The 21038-nt window shown below is 49.4% G+C and overlaps 2 protein-coding genes across 2 annotated transcripts; both read right to left on the reverse strand.

Annotated features, from left to right (window-relative positions):
• Positions 1-1360: 1360 nt before the first annotated feature.
• Positions 1361-2862, reverse strand: LOC148004085 (MLV-related proviral Env polyprotein-like). Its single transcript, XM_087564076.1, has one exon. It carries the CDS (start codon positions 2860-2862, stop codon positions 1921-1923), a length of 942 nt encoding a protein of 313 aa, XP_087420202.1. The 3' UTR covers positions 1361-1920.
• On the reverse strand, positions 1361-7882 carry LOC148004084 (uncharacterized). The gene is made up of 2 exons (XM_087564075.1): positions 4547-7882; positions 1361-4060 (listed from the first exon to the last, which is right to left on the reverse strand). Exons 1-2 carry the CDS (start codon positions 6840-6842, stop codon positions 3705-3707), a joined length of 2652 nt encoding a protein of 883 aa, XP_087420201.1. The 5' UTR covers positions 6843-7882; the 3' UTR covers positions 1361-3704.
• Positions 7883-21038: the final 13156 nt, after the last annotated feature.

Genomic DNA, 21038 nt, shown 5'->3' on the forward strand with positions numbered 1-21038 from the left:
GCTCTCTCACACGACTGCTAGTACGAGCTGTCTATGCTGCAGATGGGTCTCATCCCTGCCAGCTCCCTGTGGTCTCTGTAGGGTGTCCCCTTGAAGGGGTATCACCTAAGTGCTCTACTTCAGTGACCCTGTGTGCCTAGCCCTCTGCTCTGGCTTTATAGACCTCCCTGTAGGGTTCTACACACAAATGTTCTCAGGTGGCTTTGTGGCACCCTGCATGTGCTGGTGTCTGGGGCGCCTCTCAGCTGTTATATAGTCTCTCAAGCAGCCTCCCCAGACCTTCACAGATGGCATTAAGCACCAATGATTGATTGCGTGATAAAAGTATTTAAGTTTAGGCTCAGGCTGCTACACTGACTTGTCATTACTAGATAAAGCCTGCTCTAGGGCAGGGACCGTGTTTGATCAGCTTGGCTTGCCAAATGTCTGGCTTTATCTTTGTCTTTGGTGGTTCTGGATGGATGTAAATGAGCCGTTCCTCCCTGAATGGGATGAGTCAAGTCTTCGGCCTCACAATTCCATAGGAGAGTGGTCCTGTAGGGTAGGAAGAGCTAAGGTGAAATGTAGGTAAATTCCTGTCCTAGCCTCTCCTCGCACCTCTAAGGGAAAGGGCTGGAAAGTTCTCTGGTGGCCTCTTGGATCGGGGTAGAAAATCAAGAGAGAGAAGGAGAGGAAGATCTCCTCCTTCTCATCACTGTAGAAGAGAAGGTTTGAGGCTTTTCTTCAGGTTACTGTGCTTTCAGATTTAGGTGAAAAGCAGCAACAAGAGATGTACAGGGAACTAGCAAAACTCGACATTATTGGGCTAGCAGGATGGCTCAGCAGAATGACACCACCAAGCCCAATGACCTGAGTTCAATTCTCAAGACCCACACAGTGGGAGGCAAAAACCCACTCCTGTAATTTATCCCCTGGCCTCTATATGTATCCTGTGACACACGCACATGCACACAAGCTCATGCATGTGCACACTGACACAAATAAATGTCTTGCTGTTTTTTTAACTGCTTGCCTACTTTCAAAGGGCAAAACCCTCCAAAATATGCAATGGGTCGTATTACCTGGTTGTTCACACAAAAATATGGAAACAAAAGGGGAAGCAGGGCCTGAGCAGTCAGAGGCTGGGAGTACAGAAGGTAGAGGCACAGCTTCCTGAGGACTACAGTGTGCACGCACAGCAGGTGCATCCCGCAGCTGAGGTACCTGGAGGCTGGTGCTTTGAGGAATGTGGGAGACCTGCTGAATGACCTGCTGCTGCTCTGTAAAGAACTGCTGTTGCATCTGAAAAGACCTCCGGAGAGGACCTTTCCCTCAGGAGGAGACCCCCAAGCGCCCAATGACCAAGCCGAGGCCACTTGGATGCAATCAGCAAGAGGGTTTATTGGAAAACACAGGTACCTGCGGGCACACAGTCTCTTCGGAGGACTTGCGCGCCCAACAGCTCCAGCATGGGGCTTTTATAGGGTTTGGGGAAGCAGAAGCGGGCGTACAGAAGCAGATGCATAGTTACGGGGATTGGTGGATTTAAACGAAGCATATAGACATGTTCACATATGATTGGTTATTTCACAAGATGAGGTAATAAGGTATAGCTACACACATTGGCAGGTTTGAATCATATTCGAATGAGGTTGTAACATGGTAAGAGTACGTGCGGGCTGGGACGTCCTGAATGTCGGGGGGGGGGGGGAGGGGGCTAGGGACTTATCTCTTCCTGCCAGATCCGGTACTCCTAGTCTGTTCTGTATTCCTTTCCTTTTATGGTCTGTTAGTTTTAACGGTGACTCGGCCCTAGGTATCTGGGCGTGCCTGGGCTTGTTCAAGCCTGTTGCAACTCTGAGTTAAGACTCATGGGGTGGGTCTTTCATTTTCCCCCATTTTCTTTTAGACTTGAGTAAAATCCTTTACTCAAATCGAATTCTAAGGAATCTCTTCCTGTTGTCTTACCCTCTGGTATTGTTGGGTGAGAACAAGCGTCTGAATGACTGAGAGTCTGTTCTTTATGAACTGCATCAATCTGTTTAGAATGCAGGGGCCAAAGAGGAGGATTAGGAGGAGGATGATTAAGGGTCCCATCAAGGTGGACACCAGGGTAGCAAACCAAGGGGATCGGTTAAACCACCCCTCGAACCAGCCTTGTTGGGAATCAAACAGCTTCTGTCTCTGGGCCAAACGTTCTCGGAGCTTAGCCATGTTATCTCTCACTAATCCTGTATGGTCTGCATAGAAACAACATTCTTCTTTTAGAGCAGCACATAGCCCTCCTTCGCGAAGGAACAGCATGTCTAGCCCTCTCCTATTTTGTAAGACTACTTCAGACAAAGATGTTAAGGACTTTTCTAATGCACTCACGGATTTCTCGATAGCTTTTAGATCTGCATTCATGGCTGCTTGTAGCTGACGAAAGTGACCCGTCTCGATGAGGGCGGTGGTCCCCGTCCCTATACCTGCAGCCATTCCTCCTAAGGTGATTCCTCCCAAGAGTAGAGCTAGGGTCATGGTGATGGGTTCTCGCCTGAATCGAGTCAGCCTCTCAAAATGTGAGTATATGTACTCGGGCCCATGGTAGGTGACCTTAGGCCAAATTTCTACCAGTACACAGTAGTCTGAGGATCTGCGGAGGATTGCGGCGGAGATACAAGGTGTCAATCCAGTGTTACAGGCCCAATAGGTGCCTGTAGGAGCTGCTAGGTAGTAGCTTCCAGTGGGGATCCTCTCGGTGATAGCGCAGAGGACCTGGTGAGTGGGGGGTATGGTCCCTATACAGAGTCCCTGTCCTGAGACTTCCGGCAACGTCAGCCTATGGCTAGGGAGGGTTGTGCAGCTGGCCGGGGCCGTAGTCTGATTAGTATAATTCCCCATGACTGCCACACCCTCATAATAGGGCGGGCTAGAGACCAGGCACAGCCAGCATTCTTGGGTCTTGTCAGGTTCTGAATAATTGAGTGCCAAGTATGCCCCGGTCACTAAGTTGATTAGCCGGTCTCCCGTTCCTAGCAGCTGAGGGGCCGGTGTGGAAGGGTCCCTAGTCGGGGAGGGAGTTGTCAAGATATCCCCGGAGTTCTGAGTGGTGTTTAGCCATAGTGGGGGTCCGACCGGGGGCAGTACTGGTGCTGGTCAGGAAGGGGGCTTTTGATCCATGAGGACTGGGTTTGGACCAATCTCTTGTGTGACCCGTTCTCTCACCAGTTGGAGGGAGAACAGGAGTCCTGGGTTAGTTTGGCCAGGGGTATACAACCGTATCCCCCACCTACGCCCCACCTTCCAATCTATGTTTTTACCTTGATCTGTGAATTCTATTGTAATTCGAGATTCACCTGGAGTCTCAGGGGAGAAGGCCACTAAGTCCCCCTTCTTGGTCCCCCACCATCCTCGAGTGTAAGTCTCACACCCCCACTTAGCGCAGTAGAAGGTCTCAGGACCTCCGCACTCCCGTGTCCTCTTACCTCCGGGACAAGTATACCAATCAGAGTGTCTGCAGGGTGGGTATGAGTTGTGGGGAGTCCGCTCAGTATGCTCCCAGGAGTCCTTAGCCAGTTGACAAAGGTCGAAAGTCAAAGGGGGCCACCAGGTTCCTTCAGCATGCTTACCATTAGCTAGGACTTGAGACCAGCCCGTCTCTAAATTAGTTATTATCCAGGACATATTATATACCTGGTGGGGGCTAGCCCCCAGACTCGCCCCACCCCTAGTCCATAAGACAGTTAAGAGCAACAACGTGAAAATCTTAGCTTTAGGGGGTTTTGAGTGCGTTGAGCCTTCCATGTCTGGGGTGCGATGTTGTGATCTGCCGTTTCCTCAGGTCGGGCTGCCTTGGCATGAGATGCGTGGATCCAAGCCGCAATTCCGTCTACCTTCAAGGCTGTCGGGGTAGTCAGGAGAACTGTATAGGGTCCTTTCCACCGAGGCTCGAGATTCTTGGTCTGATGTCTGCGCACCCACACGGTGTCTCCGATCTGGAACGGGTGCGGCACCGTCGGTTGTTCAAGCCTGTCTTGGTAGGCCGCGGCTAGAGGTTTCCAGATGTCTCTCTGCACGATTTGTAGGGCCTGAAGATGTGCTGCCAAGGAAGGGCTATTAGCGAATTCAGCGATGTTTGAATCAAAGAAATTGATAAATGGGGGTGGGGTCCCGTATACTATTTCAAAGGGAGTCAGGCCATGGGAGCCTGGTGTATTCCGGGCCCGGTATAGGACTAGGGGTAGTAGGGACACCCAATCCTTTGAGCCAGTTGCAAGCGTTAATTTAGATAAAGTCTCCTTAATTGTTCTATTCATGCGCTCTACCTGTCCTGAACTTTGGGGTCTATAAGCACAATGTAACTTCCAATCAATCCCCAATAACTTGGCCACCAACTGACTTACCTGGGAGACGAAAGCGGGCCCGTTATCTGACCCCAATACTTGGGGCATTCCATACCTGGGGAAGATTTCTTCGAGGAGCTTCTTGGTCACCACCTTGGCCGTTTCATGTTTCGTGGGGAAAGCCTCTACCCATCCAGAGAAGGTATCTATGAACACTAAGAGGTATTTGTGTCCGTACATACCAGGCTTGATTTCAGTGAAGTCAATTTCCCAGTGGGTACCAGGCCGATGTCCTCGGGGACGGACTCCTTGTCCAATTTTAGCTTTTCCTGGGTTTACCTGAGCACAGGCCCTGCAGCTTTCAGTCACCTCCCTCAAGGCCTGATCTCGTCCCAGGAGGTAGGTGTCAATCTCTTCTCGTCTTAAGAGGGTCTTCATCTTCTTGAGTCCCAGGTGTGTTAATTTATGTAGGTAGGAGATTAATTCAAAGGTCATCTTCGTAGGCATAACTGTTTTCCCTGTGTAGACCCACCGTTTTAGTTGTGGGCACCAAACGGCCCCCATTTTCTGTAGGAGCTTTGTGTCCTCCGTGGTGTAGAGCCAACCGGTCTGTTCCGGCTGTGGAGACGTGGGTTGATCTTGGTCTTTTAAGGACAGAACTTGGGTGCCCATGGCGGCCTCACGCGCTGAGACATCAGCTAGCCGATTTCCCCGTGCCTCGGGGCTGTGTCCCTTCTGATGCCCTGGGCAATGTATAATGCTCAGTCTTTTTGGTAGGAACAGAGCTGCCAGGAGGGCCAGAATTTCAGTCTTGTTCTTAATGTCCTTACCCTCAGATGTGAGCAGCCCTCTTCTCTGGTAGATCTCTCCATGGATGTGTGCTGTAGCAAAGGCGTAGCGGCTGTCTGTATATACATTCAGCCTCTTACCTTCTGCCATTTTGAGCGCCTGGGTTAAGGCAATGAGTTCAGCCCGCTGTGCGGAGGTACCAACAGGCAAGGCGCTTGCCCAGATCACTTTGTCCTCCGTAGTGACCGCGGCTCCAGCTTTCTGTTCCCCGTTCACCAAGTAGCTGCTACCATCGGTATACCACGTATGGTCAGCATCCTGGAGAGGTCGGTCCGATAGGTCTGGTCTGGTTCCATGTACTTCTGCGAGGATCTGCAGACAGTCGTGCTGTTCTGCCTCCTCTGGCAAAGGAAGCAGAGTGGCTGGGTTGAGAGCGACCACGGGCCCAAACTGGACCCGTTCCGCATCCAGTAGCAAGGCTTGGTAGTGGGTCATGCGGGAATTGGAGAGCCAGCGGTCAGGGGGCTGTTTTATCAAAGCCTCCACTGCATGGGGTGCCAGGATGGTGAGTGGCTGCCCCAAGGTCAACTTCCCAGCGTCTTTAGTTAGGACGGCAATGGCTGCCACCATTCTCAGGCATGGTGGCCAACTGGAGGCCACAGGGTCTAATTTCTTAGACAGGTAGGCTACCGGGCGCTTCCAGGGTCCCAGTCTTTGTGTTAGGACCCCCTTAGCATACCCTTGCTTCTCATCCACAAATAGTTCAAAGGGCTTGGTGATGTCTGGGAGACCCAAGGCAGGGGAGGACAGCAAGGCCCGTTTAATGTTATCAAATGCCTCCTGTTGTTCTGCCCCCCACTGGAAGAGCACCCCCTGTTTAGTGAGAGGGTACAAGGGGGCTGCCATCTCGGCAAACCCAGGAATCCAGAGGCGGCAGAATCCCGCCGTTCCTAGGAATTCCCGTAGCTGTCGGCCATTTCTTGGGGCTGGGATGTTGGCCACGGTCTGTTTCCTAGCCGGAGTCAGCCATCGCTGTCCGTCCCTTAGTTGATAGCCTAAATAAGTAACCTGGGTCTGGCAAATTTGAGCCTTTCTGGCAGAAGCTCGATAGCCCAATCGCCCCAAAGTCTGCAAGAGGGATTCTGTTCCCTGGTGGCATGCTGTCTCAGAAGTGGCCCCTAGAAGAAGGTCATCAACAAACTGAAGAAGTATAAGAGTGGGATGCTGGACTCGAAAGTCAGCCAAGTCCCGGTGTAAGGCCTCATCAAAGAGCGTTGGGCTGTTTTTGAAACCCTGTGGTAACCTTGTCCAAGTCAACTGTCCCGAAAGCCCCATTTCAGAGTCTTTCCACTCAAAAGCAAATAAGGGCTGGCTTTCTGGGCTCAGCCGGAGGCAGAAGAAAGCATCCTTCAGATCTAAGACCGTATACCAAGTATGGGTGGGAGGCAGGGTGCTGAGTAGGTTATAAGGGTTTGGGACAGTTGGATGAATATCTTCTACTCTTTTGTTGACCTCTCTCAAATCTTGTACTGGCCTATAGTCTCCAGTGCCGGGCTTCTTAACAGGTAGCAGAGGCGTATTCCAGGGTGACCGGCAAGGGACTAGGATGCCTTGGTCTAAGAGCCTCCTGATATGTGGCTTTATGCCCTGATAAGCTTCCCATGACATGGGGTACTGTTTAATGGAGACAGGAGTCACGGTGGCCTTTAACTGGATAATTAGGGGAGGCTGTTGGAGCGCCAACCCCATCCCGCCAGTCTCCGCCCAGGCCAGTGGGAATTTCGTGACCCAAGAGTCTATTTCTGGAGATTTTGGCTTGTCCTGTTCTGGTTCATATAATCTATATTCATCTTCTAACTGAAGGGTTAAAATCTGAAGAGGAATACCGCGGGGCCCGGTTACTCGGGTCCCTCCTTCTTCAAAATGGATCTGAGCTTTTAATTTGGTAAGCAAGTCACGGCCCAGCAGAGGGTATGGGCAGTCCGGAACATGTAAGAAGGAATGGGTCACCTTACCAGTAGCCAGCTGAACCCGTCGATCTGTAGTCCAACGGTATCTCTTGCTGCCAGTGGCTCCTTGTACCCAGGCCGTCCGGTCGCTGAGTTGTCCAGGGGCCTGGGTGAGGACTGAGTGCTGGGCTCCTGTGTCCACCAGAAAGGTGACTGGCTGCCCCCCAACTTCAAGAGTTATCCTGGGCTCAGGGGGGGGCTCCTGGCCCTGACCTCCCTAATCTTTATCTAGGGCCAAGAGGGAGGTCTGTGGGCGGGGTCTTCGGAGCCCGCTGGGTTTCTTAGGGCAATCTCTGGCCCAGTGTCCTCTTTCTTTGCAATACGCACATTGATCCTTATCTAGCTTTGGCCCCTTTCGAACTCCCACCCTCTCTCCCCTTTTCTCTTGACCCTGAACTACGGCGGCCAAGATTCGACTCAACTCTCTGCTTCTTTTTCGGTCTCTCTCATCCTTTTCTCTACGTACTCTATCTTCCTTTTCTTCTTGTGTCTCTCTCTTGTTATAAATTCTTTCTGCCTCCTTAAGTAAATCCTGCAGTGTATACCCTTGTAAATTTTCTATTCTCTGTAGCTTGGCCCTGATATCTGGTGCTGCCTGCCAGATGAAGGACATGGAGACATTTGTCATTTGTCCTGGATCATCTGGATCATAAGGGGTATACATGCGATAAGCTTCCTTAAGTCTCTCTAGGAAGGCTGAGGGAGTCTCCGCAGCCTCTTGTACCACTTGTTTCACCTGAGCCAAATTGGTGGGGCGTCGTGCTGCCCCTCGGAGACCCACTAGGAGCAACTGGCGATAAAGGCGTAGGTGTCTCCTACCTTCAGCCGTGGTGAAATCCCAATCAGGTCTCGTAAGTGGGAATGCGTCATCGATCTCTTCCGGGAGCAAGGTGGGGCGTCCATTGTCCCCCAAAACATGTTTCCTGGCCTCTAAGAGCACTCTCTGCTTCTCCTCAGAGGTCAGGAGGGCCTGTAAAAGTTGCTGTATATCATCCCAAGTGGGCTGATGGGTAAGCAAGACAGATTCTATCAGGTTGGTGAGAGCCACCGGATCCTTAGAAAAGGGGGGGTTGTGTTGTTTCCAGTTATATATGTCGGCCGCTGAGAATGGCCAGTATTGCATCTGGCCGCCAGCCCCTTGTCTAAGCGGAAAGGCCTGGGAGGTGGAGTCTGGCGCCACCTCGCGTCGTCCCCGAAGTCTTCCAGCCACAGGGGAAGGGGCCGCCTCGAGTCGAGGTCTAGCAGGCGGCTCCACTTCCTCTTCTCTTGGCGGGGCTGTAGGTACAGGGTACGGAGGAGGTTTTTCCAACAGGAGATCTATAAGGGGGGAATTTGGGTCCTCTGGGAGGACAGGTTTCGGGGGAGGGACTTTGGGAGATTCTTCCTTAGTTAGAGCAGGATAGAGAGAGGAAGAAGCAACCAAAGGGTCAGGTGGGCTCAGGGAAACAGGTTTAGGGGAAACAGGAAGCCAATTCGGGTCCACAAAGGGTTCTGCCCAAGGAGGAGGGCTAAATGCCAAGCTCTCCCAGGTGACAATGTAGGCCACCTGGTCAGGGTGTCCGTACGGGTTCTGGCGGAAAATCAGGTCCTTAACCTGCAAAATAGTGGTCTTGTTAAAAGTGCCGTTCACCGCCCATCCCACATCGTAAGTGGGCCACTCGGACGTGCAGAGGGTCTGCCATTTTCCTTTCTTGATCTCGACCGACTGATCACGTGCTCGGTCTCGGACGTCCTTCCAATGGTCTAGAGTGAGACTCAAGGGGGTTGTTAGCGATTGTCTCATGGTAGCTTCAAAGAAAATTAGGGCACAGATTAGACAGACAAATCGAACGATCAGACAAACAACAGACAGACGCGCCGCGCGGCTTCGACGTAAAACCCAAAACAAAGAGTCAGATGGAGGTGCCGAGGGTCCTGGACCCTCTCCTCCAACCAAAACCACGTATCCCTCCGCTGAGCCCCAAAGAACCAGGCTCCAGACACCCTTGGAACGTCTTCCAGGGCTGCGGGGGGGAGAAGTCCGAGCTCGTCAGCTCCTTCTCTGACCCGCCCAAACGGAGGCGCTGAGGGTCCTGAACCCTGAGACACCGAAGGCCCTGGGCCTTCTCCTCCGACCAAAACCCAGATCTGAGTCCAAAACTGAGAGGAACTGAACACGCGCACAAGACAAGACAAGACAAGACAGGGCAAGACACGACAGATGCCGGCCGGCTTACCTCCCGGTGGGTGGTCGGTGATCTCTGGGCGGAGGATCTCCAGGTCCCGGACGAGCCCCCAAAATGAAAAGACCTCCGGAGAGGACCTTTCCCTCAGGAGGAGACCCCCAAGCGCCCAATGACCAAGCCGAGGCCACTCGGATGCAATCAGCAAGAGGGTTTATTGGAAAACACAGGTACCTGCGGGCACACAGTCTCTTCGGAGGACTTGCGCGCCCAACAGCTCCAGCATGGGGCTTTTATAGGGTTTGGGGAAGCAGAAGCGGGCGTACAGAAGCAGATGCATAGTTACGGGGATTGGTGGATTTAAACGAAGCATATAGACATGTTCACATATGATTGGTTATTTCACAAGATGAGGTAATAAGGTATAGCTACACACATTGGCAGGTTTGAATCATATTCGAATGAGGTTGTAACATGGTAAGAGTACGTGCGGGCTGGGACGTCCTGAATGTCGGGGGGGGAGGGGGCTAGGGACTTATCTCTTCCTGCCAGATCCGGTACTCCTAGTCTGTTCTGTATTCCTTTCCTTTTATGGTCTGTTAGTTTTAACGGTGACTCGGCCCTAGGTATCTGGGCGTGCCTGGGCTTGTTCAAGCCTGTTGCAACTCTGAGTTAAGACTCATGGGGTGGGTCTTTCACATCAACACAGACGAAAGCAGCAAGCAAGGGTGGGAAGACTCTTAACTCCCTCCTCTTGGTTTCCGGTCTTTCTCCGGTGTCCCTTTAACAAAGGAGAAATGAGAACCCAGGTTCAATATCACAAAGCAGAGCATAGAACGGTTTGTGTAGCAAAGAAAGACAGCAGCTGTCAGCCGGCGTTCTCCATTCATTCACAGAGCCTCTTAAAAGTAGCTTACCATGACTGAGAAATCCAGACACACACACACACACACACACACACACACACACACACACACACACACACACACCACACACACACACACACACATACACGGCCTCAGGGGTAAAGTTTGATTTGCAGGCTTTTCTATAGGTCCCCAGATTATAAGAACTCACTAAAGATACTGATACAACAGTTTAAATACCAGGAAAGGAGTATGTAAAACATTAATCTTGTTTTATAGTACGCGTAACTGCTCTCAACTTATATAAACTCAAATGTATTCATATTTCCTGCATATTAAAAAGTCCTTTCTTTTTAAGATGTATTTATTTGTTATATGTAAGTACACTGCAGCTGTCTTCAGACGCACCAAGAGAGGGCATTAGATTCCATCACAGATGATTGTGAGCCACCATGTGGTTGCTGGGATTTGAACTCAGGACCTCTGGAAGAGCAGTCAGTGCTCTTAACCACTGAGCCACCTCTCCAGCCCTTAAAGAGTCTTACATCACCAGTTGCTAAACTGAAATGGAAACACATGTGATTAGTTAGAGTCACCTGGGAGACAAACCTCTGAGCGTGTCTACCGGGGAGTGAGTGTCAAGATGGGTTAATTGATGTGGAAGGGCCACCCTAAGCGTGGGCAGCATCACTCCACAGGCCAGGGCCCCAGGCTGCAGATAAAGAAAAATGAGCTGCAGCCTTCAGCCCGCTGTTTCCAAACGTCAGAGGCGACGTGCCTAAAGCTCCTATCTCGGGACTCCGCCACCACGATGGACTCTAACCTCCATCTGTGAACGAAAAGAAACCCCCCTGCCTTGAATTGCTCTGTCAGTATTTTTTCATCACTGTGAGCAAACATACTACTCTGGCCTCCAAACTCAGGAGTTACCATCACCTTCCCAACATCACCACTCTCCTCGGAGGGCTAGGTCACACTGGGAAGCACTAATTCTGGACTTCAGAGGTCCCCAGCCTCCCTCCCAGCCTCCAAACTCCCCTCCCCACCCCCACCCCCGGCAACCAATTTCCCCTAGGAAATTATCTCTGTGAATATTGCTGTTCTGGGACTGAGGAGATGGCCCAGTAGATAAAAACATTTGCTCTGCAAACATGAAGACCTGAGTTCAAATCCCCAGCACCCACATAGAAAACGAGACATGGCTACACATGCTTGTAAACTTGGCACTAGAGAGCGGAGATAGGAAGATCGTTAAGAGCTGGCTGACCAGTGAGCTTCAGGGTCAGTGACAGACCCTGACTCAAGTCAATAAGGCCAAGAGCTACAGACCCCTTATGTCCTTCTCCCGCCCCAAATGCACACGCACGAGCACGCATACCCAGACACATATGTACATGCACCATTCATACACACCACAGACATACACAAATACATGTAACTGGCCTTTTTTTTTTCTAGTTTCCTGACTTGAACCTGAACAACACTGTTGGGAGGTACCTTGGTTGGGATACACTCTGAGCATGTCTTCCAGTAACATCCACAAAGGGTAGTCTTGCGGGGCCTGGTGATTTCCATGACCAATTCCTTCCAGTAAAACAGTCTCGTTGATCAACCTAGTCCAGTTATACCAAGGTACACAGGAAGCCTTGATGGACGACGGTCTCTCCCTTTTTCACTCCTGATTGAGGTGACCAATCATTTTTCCAACTGTACAAGTAACAGATTCAGGATTAAAATTGGGGCAAAGCCCATTCAGATCCTGACCTGGTTCCCTTGTCCCTCCACGATGGCAATCCCGTTTAGGGTGTCTTGTAGCGGGAGGGGTCTGTCTCCTTGCTCAGGCATTTTTCGTCTTTGTCTGAGTTAGGAAGGACGGCTAGCCAACTTATTATTCTCTGCACTTAGTCAGGCACGGCGCGCTGCTGATGTTCCACATCGTTCAGGAGCAGCGCTGAGGAACTATTTCTGAACAGCCTCTGCCAGGCCTGTAGCTGAGAGACACCTGGATAAAGAACGTAAAATCCATTGACTCAGTGTTCTGGGGGGACGGCTGGACTTTCTCATTTTCCTTCTGGGCTGTGGTGTCACCTGAGGACACTGTTGTGGGAAGATGTAGAAGGGTGGCCTGTGTGCACTGATGGGTTCCTTAGGAATCAGGGATCGAAAAGAGGCAGGAGAGACGGCGTTCTTGGGCCGTATTAAAATGATCCAAGGTTCCACATTCACCATCTCAGGTACTTAAATGTTTGCATCAATTTGAAGTAAACGACTGCCTCATTCACCTCCTATCACACAAGTAACTCCAGTGCCTTCGGAAACAAACAAAACACACCAGTTTGGGTAACTGAGGAAGGCGGAGCCCCAGAGCCCTTAGAAATATGAAGGACCTGCTGGCGCACAGCATGGCCACTAGGTGGCACTAGTACAGAGCTAATTCAGAGGTCAGGTCTCTACATCAATCCTCCCGAAAGCTGTCTCCTTTATCAACTTGGGTCAATAATACCGAGGTACACTGGAAACCAGAGCTTGAATCCTGCTGCGCTTATAATCCCATAGCGAGCCTTTTATGTGATTGATGCGTTTATCATTAATAGCGCATTCGCTCTGCATCAGGGGCCCGAATTAGCAGAGGTTTAATAATGGAAAGCAGCCTAGTGTTTACCCTAAACTAAGCAAGGTCACCCGGGTATTCAGAGAAATGACCCGAACAATCTCCCAGCAGGATTAATGTAAATGAAGCATTTCTTTGATTAGCTTTGTTCAGCTGAGCTGCCCCCGCTTTCACAATAACAGGTTTCAGAGGATCACAGTTTAATTACATAATCATACAAAATAATATTTAATAAAGCACAGAGCGAACAAACATAATGGCAACATTTTCTGGCTATTACCAGCCACTGGAGGCAGCCAGATACAGGTTTAATTTCTTTAATCTTGCAGAGCTCAGGTTAGAGAAGGATCCGGAACACAATCCACTGGATGGTGAGGGTTAAATGGTGTGTGGAATCCGAGTGCCGATCACAGTGTATAGAAAGTGTGCAATAAAAGAAAAGCCCTTTCCTTCTCACCCATGACAGGGTTTCGCATCAATAATTAAAATGAATGTCTGCACGGCCTCTATACAAATCCTAGAAATCACTTCACAGCCACCCGTCCTTTTCACCTTGCAAACCTTAGAACAGAGCTACCGAGGAGATGGGCTGGGGGAGGGGATGTTTAGAATGCAGATTAAGGATAAATGCAGACTTGTACGTCTTGAGCTGGTCTTGCCCACGTGGCCCACGTCAGGAGCCTCCCATTGCTCAAGACTTGCTCTCTGCCAGGCAATCTTCCGGCTGTGGTTTCATTACCTCCGCCCCAGGGGCAGGGGTGGGAGAGAGGGGGAGGGGACGGAGGGGAACCGGAAGACAGGACTGGATCGTGGATTGTGTCTGGTTTCAAGTGGGCAGAAACGGAAGGGCAGGATGTGGTTTCGAAATACAGGAAACCGCGCTCTAGATCTCCAGGAGGTCAGGATAGATCTTGAGCTCTTGCTTTAATTCAGAGTCGTAAATCCAGGTGAGAGATAGTTTCCCCGGAATGGAGTTTGGCCGAAAGGAAAGCAGTTTGCCTGGAATCTGCAGACACAAAAGCTGCACGGCTCTGCTGTTGTTGTAAAGAGTCGTCTGGTCTTTGTTCTAGGTTTCTGAGAGGAAGCGTCTAAAACCCTTGCAATTTCCCAAGTTCTAGGAGCCCCTGACCCTACCTGAATTCACAGTAATGAGCTGGCTGTGGATAGTGGCTATTTCTCACGTAGGCCTACCATGAGCCCGCCCGGAGAGCGTGGGAGTCAGGCTGAGTTTACCAATTATGCCCGCATATCAAAAGCTCCGTACAAAGCCTGGATGCTGGAGCTTGTTGGACTTACAGGATGGTGAACGCAACCCCGCAAAGAAGACTGATGGACCATGAGGAAGGACCATGCCGCATGCTTTCAGATTCTGCATGATGTCCTTTGTCTGGTCCCAGATTTTGTATCCTTTAGACAAACTCCTAAGTGCAGAACTCCCTTGAGTTCTGGGAGTTATTCTGACAACTGTATCAAAACCGAGGAGGATCCTGGGAACCCGCCCCAATCCGATTTGCGGTCAGTTTGTCAGAGTGTGAGTAAACAACACATCCTATCTACATCCACTCCGTGGAGTAACTTCCTGGGGACAATACTGTAGTTGTGAGCTATGTCCTAACTCCAGGCAATTAGCGCCTTGAATAAGTATTTACAAATATTGAATAAGTATTTACAACTGCCAGGCTTCTGGCAAGCCACTCATCCACTGAGATTTATCCCTATACCTAAAAAATGAAGCTGGCCATCACGATTACTCCGGCCACCAACAATGAGATGGCATGAGCAGAAGTGTTGGGGACACTGCCTGGTGCTGTAAAGAGTTCTTCCAAGGACTCCCCATCTGCCTGGGGATCATTAATCCCAAAGATGGGAAGAGAAAAACCACCAACCCAAATTATCGTCGCCAAGTTAATTAAAGCAAGCAGTTAATTAAAGCAAGCTTTTTCATTCGTGTACATAGGCTGCCTTCCCCTAAAGTGGGGTTCGAGAGATCAGCGCTGAAGTGAGGAAGGTAGGGCTTTTACAGTTCAGGAGTAGGACGTTTCCAAATGGGGAAAAAATAGAAGGGCTACAGGAGCAGAATAGAACCAGTGGTCAAAACAAGGTGATCACAGCAGCTAGTCATAACAAGGGGCTCATAGACCGTCACAGAGCCTTTGGAAACAAAGGTAGGTTTGCACAATGGTTATGACAACCTTTTCAAACAAAGGCATGCTTGCCTGTCCTGGAACAGGCAGTACAGAACCATTTGTAGTTTCAGGTGGGCCATAGCCCAATTCTTGGGTAACAGAGGCTTCATCATAAACAGGAATGAACCTAGATTGTCTTTTTTTTTCATTTATTCATTTATTATATATATAAGTACACTGTAGCTGTCTTCACACACACCAGAAGAGGGCACCAGATCTCATTACAGATGGTTGTGAGCCACCATGTGGTTGCTGGGAACCGAACTCAGGACCTCTGGCAGAGCAGTCGGGTGCTCTTAACCGCTGAGCCATCTGTCCAGCCCTAGATTGTCTTTACTATAAGACGGCTTTTAAGGCTAAGGCAGAGGCAGGCTGGTTCTTCAGGATCTGCATGTCTCAGTCTTCCTCTCACCAACGTGTCCTTCTGTCCCTATGCCTCATAGAATTTTAATTTAGGACTAGCTGGGGTCATCAGTATGAAATTTTATATGAAATCCACCAGAACTAGAGAGATGGCTCAAGAGTTAAGAGCACTTGTTCTTTCTGAGGACCTGGGTTCAATCCCCAGCACCCACATGGCAGCCAACAACCATTTATAACTTCAGTTGTAAGAGATCTGATGCCTTCTTCTAACCTCCACAGACCAGGCATGCGTGTGATACACAAACATGCATAAGAATAAAAATCAGTTTTAAATGAAAAGAGAAAAGAAAATGCAACATATCATTTTAATAGTTTTGTTCTAATTTCTAAGTGCATCACACAAAGGTGGTCATTAGTTTTTACTAAGCACAGAGAGAATTTAATGTAGTCAGACCTGGGGCTGGAGAGATGGCTCAGTGGTTAAGAAAGCTTACCACTCGGGGTTGGGGATTTAGCTCAGTGGTAGAGCGCTTGCCTAGCAAGCAGAAGGCCCTGGGTTCGGTCCCCAGCTCCAAAAAAAAAAAGAAAGAGAGAGAGAGAGAGAGAGAGAGAGAGAGAGAGAGAGAGAGAGAGAGAGAAGAAAAAGAAAAAAAAAGCTTACCGCTCTTCTCCAGGACCCACATTCAAACCCCAGCACCCACATGGCGGCTTACAGCCATATGCAACTCCAGTTCCAGGGGATCCCATGCCTTCTTCTGACCTCCTCAGGCATCAGGTATGAACATGACATGCATACACACACACACACACACACACACACACACACACATACACACACAGGCAAAACGTTTTTACATACAAATAAAGAAATAAATAAAAATATTTTAAGTTAAAAAAAAAGATTTAAAGGGCCCAGAGTGATCAGAGTAATTTGTTCCAGCCGTAACCAGGCAGATTGTAACTTCCAGCTACAAGTGTTCCAGAAGCTTGGGATGTGGGTAGGAGTGGGGCTAGAATGGTAGCTTGTGGTGAAGGGAGTCTCAGCCACCTCAGGTTTTGCAGAAAAGCAAAAACTACCAATATATCCCCGTCTCCTTGACAAACATGGATTCATAAAGCACGAATCCGTGACGGGGGATTTTACCAGATTCTCTCATTTTGTAACAGCGAAGGGGGCTGTTTCATTCAGAAGTCTGTAACCTTTGCTCTATACCATGCATCCATCTGTGTGTATTGGTTAGGCCTTAAACGCTTGGTCTCCAACTTGTTAGCGAAAGGTTGTTAGCGAACCTTTAAGAGGTGAGGCCTACTTGTGGCTGTGCCTTTAATCCCATCACTGGTTCTGTGTGAGTTCAAGGCCAGCCTGATCTACAGTAGAGAGTTCCAGGCCAACCACAAGAGAGCCTGCCTGAATAAAAACATCACTCAGCAAACAAAACAGAGGTGAGGCCTAGCATTTTGGGATGGGGGTGTCTTTGAAGGTGTGTCTCTCTCCTTTAGTCCTGACTATAAAGAAAGCAGTTTCACTGTGTGTGCACACCCACCACAGGCCTAAATGCAGTAGGGTCAACTACCTGGGGCTGGAACTCCTAAATCTAGAAGCAAAACAACCTTAGGTCTTCATATGTCATGTCTGGTATTTGTTTTGGTAACAGAAGGGTGACTGGTATATATCCTGTCACCTCCAACTCCACTGGGAGTTGAGACAGTTGAGACCACCTGGACTGGCTGGTTTCGTGTGTCAACTTGACACAAACTGGAATCATCACAGAGAAAGAAGCCTCCATGAGACCCAGCTCTAAGGCATTTTCTCTGTTAGTGACCAAGGAGGGAGGGCCCAGCCCATTGTGAGTGGAGCCATCCCTGGGCCGGAGTTGTGGGTTCTGTAAGGAGGTTTGTTGAGCAAGCCAGGGGAAGTAACCCACTCAGCGGCATTCCTCCACGGCCTCTGCATCGGCTTCTGACTCCGGGTTCTTGCCCTGTGAGGATTTCAGTCCTGTCTTCTTTGGTAATGAACAGCAAGATGAAAGTGTAAGCTGAATCAACCCTTTCCTCCCCAACTTGCTTCTTGGCCATGGTGTTTCGTTGCAGCAACACAAACCCAGCCAAAGACACTACTGAAGAATAAATTTGGATGCCTCAAGTGATGTATTGGACATTGTGAGTATAGGGGAAGAAGAGAACGGGAGAGATGACTCCACATCAGACCTGCCTGGTCTTGTTGCCATGGTGACTGCATGAGATTCATGCTCACCTGTTGGAAATTTCCCAACACTTGGAATGGAAAGCAGTTAGTTTAATGGTTGGTTCTTACATCTCTGCAACCGCAGTGATTATCTGGGCGAGCGGCTTGCTGGAAAGTCAAAACAGGGTCTCTAAGGAGCTTAGGTCTAAGGCCTATCACATACATACGTACTCAGTCATGAATCCAAGTGAGAGACTAAAGATAGAGAGGATGGGAATCCTTTGGAAAGCACTGAAAGATAAATGGGCTTAACCAATATACCAGACAAAGAGAATAGGACACAGATCCCACGTGAAGAAAACCTGGGATCCGGTGGGCTGTGCTCACTGTGACAGACGGTGCCTACCAATCACCCTGTCAGCACAAGAATGCCTTCGCTGGCCTTTGTGTGAGGTCTCTGTAGGATGCAGTCTCAGGTTTCAGTCACCCTGTAATAGGAAGCTGTGGTTGCTAATTTTTGCAGAGACTCTCAACATCCCCTCATAAACCAAAGGAAGTCTTCGTCAATTTCCTGAGCCTGCCCAGGGGAAGGTTGCCAGTCTCCATGGTTCTAGGACATAGGTCCTTGATATTGCTGGGACCCCCACCAGTAATACCCATTCCCTCGGTAATTCATCCACTCCCCCCAGTTTGTGACTTTCTGGAAACTGGAATCAAAGTGCTGAAGGTTGAATTCCTCAGCAAGGTTCTTCCCCTAGTGTCCAGATCGCTGCCATCCTGCACAAGATGGCAGAGAAAACTCTGGTCTCTCTCTTCCTTTTCCTGTCGGGATAGCAATCTGTCACGGAACCCCTTCCATGAGCTCATGTAAACATATCACTTTCCCATGTAACGTCACCTTAGGGGTTAGAGGTTTTCAGCGTTTGAATTCTGAGTGGCACAATTATCCAATCCGTAACTAAAAGAGGAAGGGGGGGTGGAAACAAAACTAATTAAAGCCTAAAGTAAGGAACTGGATGACTGTCTTCCATTAATCCATGCCACCCAACTTCCTACCATGGTTTGTGAAGAGAGGGCAATGCTACACACAGGTAAAATTAATCTTCAGATTATGTGTCTGGGAACAACGAACCAATACCTTCTCAAATGTCACAGGACACGCTATTTCTGCCTTGATGTTTGCTTTAGAGAAAGCACACATGGGACTGGGGAGATGGATCACTGGCAAGAACACGTGCTATGCAGGCAGAGGGACCTGGGTGCAAATCCCCAGAGCCCATGTCTGAGATTCCCACCTGTAGCCCAGCACTGCAGAGGTAACAAGAGACACGAGGGTGAGGCGGGGCTGCAGGCCCAGCTCCAGGTTCAGTAAAAAGCTGTCTTGTGAGAGACAGGTGAGTGGAAGGACAGCTTAAAGGTGTGTTAGCCAGGCTGAGGGGGGCAAATGTGGCTCTGGTGGACCTTTCCCATCTCACCTCCCACCCCCATCCCCTCTGCCTCCAAAAACCTTTCCATTACACTCCTAAAGCTAGCCCTACCCAGGTCTGTTCCCTTGTTTGGCCGCTTCCTCTTCCTGAGGCTGACCACCAAGATTCCACTCTCACAACATTGAAGTCTAGCAATCAAAAGCCCCCTAATTGAAAGCTCTCCTAATTAACATGTCCACTTCTAATTAAACACCTCATCCTAACACAGGGCTTCCCTTTGTACCTTTGTAAACTGCCATTTGCCTATGGGCCATGTCCTCTGTCCAGAGGCCAGCCTCTGACCCCTTTAGGACAAATATCCCTTCCCCCTCTCCCTTGTTCCTTTCTCCCTTCTCCTTCATCCTCTGTCTTCTGTTGTTGTCTCTTATTCCCTACCTGCTGTCCTTCTGGAAATCTCCTTTGTCCTGAGAACTTAGTCATGTGGTGTTTTGAGCTGATACCCAGTCCCTTTATACCTGAGGCCCTCTTCTGGCTTCTACACACACACACACACACACACACACACACACACACACACACACACACACACACACTCAGAGACTTGAGCATCGCACCCATGTGTGCATGCACCACACATCATCCTCACACAAACGTGGACATACTCTGTCACACACACACATACAAAATTTAAAAGTAAGCAAGCTCACATCCTACAGTGCTGTTCTGATTGTTCACACAACTGAGTTTTTACGGTACAGGGAGAATTCCTTTAAGACAAACTGAAAATGAAGTCTTGTTCTGCCGTTGGACGGGAAAGCAAGAATGGGGCCATCTGCTCAACCCAGTAAAGGCCCAGTGTGAACAGAACCAGAGTTCCAGGCTGAAGAGCTAACCCAGACTCTGCCTTCAGAAGCCTCCATGGCCCCCAAGAGAGTTAGACCCCTACTTGCAAGCAAGCAAAGGAGGGGGTCTGCCACACCCACTCCAGTGGAGTCTGTGTAACCTGAAGCTCTTGTGCTTCGTTTCTATCCAGAACAGAGGCCTGTGCCTGGAATGGCTTGGCCTCCTGGAGGTCCGTGGCAGTCTCCCAAAAAAAGATGGTGACTAGGGTCTATGCTTGTGGTGGAGGTGCCTTCTGTGTTCTAGCCTTGTTGATTTTAGCAACTTTTTTTTTCTTTTTTCTTTTTTCTTTTTTTCGGAGCTGGGGACCGAACCCAGGGCCTTGCGCTTGCTAGGCAAGTGATCTACCGCTGAGCTAAATCCCCAACCCCGATCTTAGCAACTTTAAGCCTGTCAATAATATCTGATTTTAAAAATATAGCTGTGTGGGAAGTGGTCATGTTCCTTTAGATGTCTCAGGAACTGAAAGTTCAGAGACGGAAACGTCTCACACCATCAGGATCCTGATGAACTCAACTGCTGCACCCATTAGTTCCCAGCAAATAGGAGAGAAATTAATTGCAGCTACTAAGAACATGACTGTTCCAGAAAAGCCTTCCCCCCCCCTTGGGAAAGTTTTGTTTAGCATGATTCAGAATAGTAGTGACTCTTTTAGAAAGACCATGGATAAGGTCCAACAAGTTGAGCGAACTTATCAAGAGTTAACTAGAAGGAAAAGAGAAGCTAACACTGAGCGAGAAAGGAAAGAAATTATAGAATGGTTACAAGAGTTTCCATATTATCTTGAGGGGCCATAAACATAGAGTTTAAACTTTATTAAAACAAAGGTAAATGTTGAATGCATATCTGGTGCCCACAAGTCTGGCAGTCTAACTGCAGTTTTCTAAACTATTGTCTGCGGCTGAGAACTGTTTCCTGGACTGTACGTTCAGCTTTCCTCTTTGCAAGGGACAATTGGTGGGGTGAGGAATAAGAGCTGGATGATTGCCCATTATGATGTACCTGTTCTAACTGCTTAAATCTGTGCCAAGAAGTAAAGCTTTTCGCAGCAGCACACACCTCGAGTTTGTGTCTGTCTGTCGAGCTGAATCCCTTCTCTACATGAAATCCAAGCCTTGGTCCCTCTGCTGATACACTCCCCTGGGTGGTCTGTGGCAGGGGTCCTTCCCTGAGAAGGTTACAGGGAGTCTGCAGGCCTGGGGAGGCAGAGCAGTGCTGGGTACGGGGATGCTGAGC

The sequence above is a fragment of the Rattus norvegicus genome, chromosome 8, assembly GCF_021556685.1.
Source record: "Rattus norvegicus strain SHRSP/BbbUtx chromosome 8, alternate assembly SHRSP_T2T, whole genome shotgun sequence".
Classification (NCBI taxonomy): domain Eukaryota; kingdom Metazoa; phylum Chordata; class Mammalia; order Rodentia; family Muridae; genus Rattus; species Rattus norvegicus.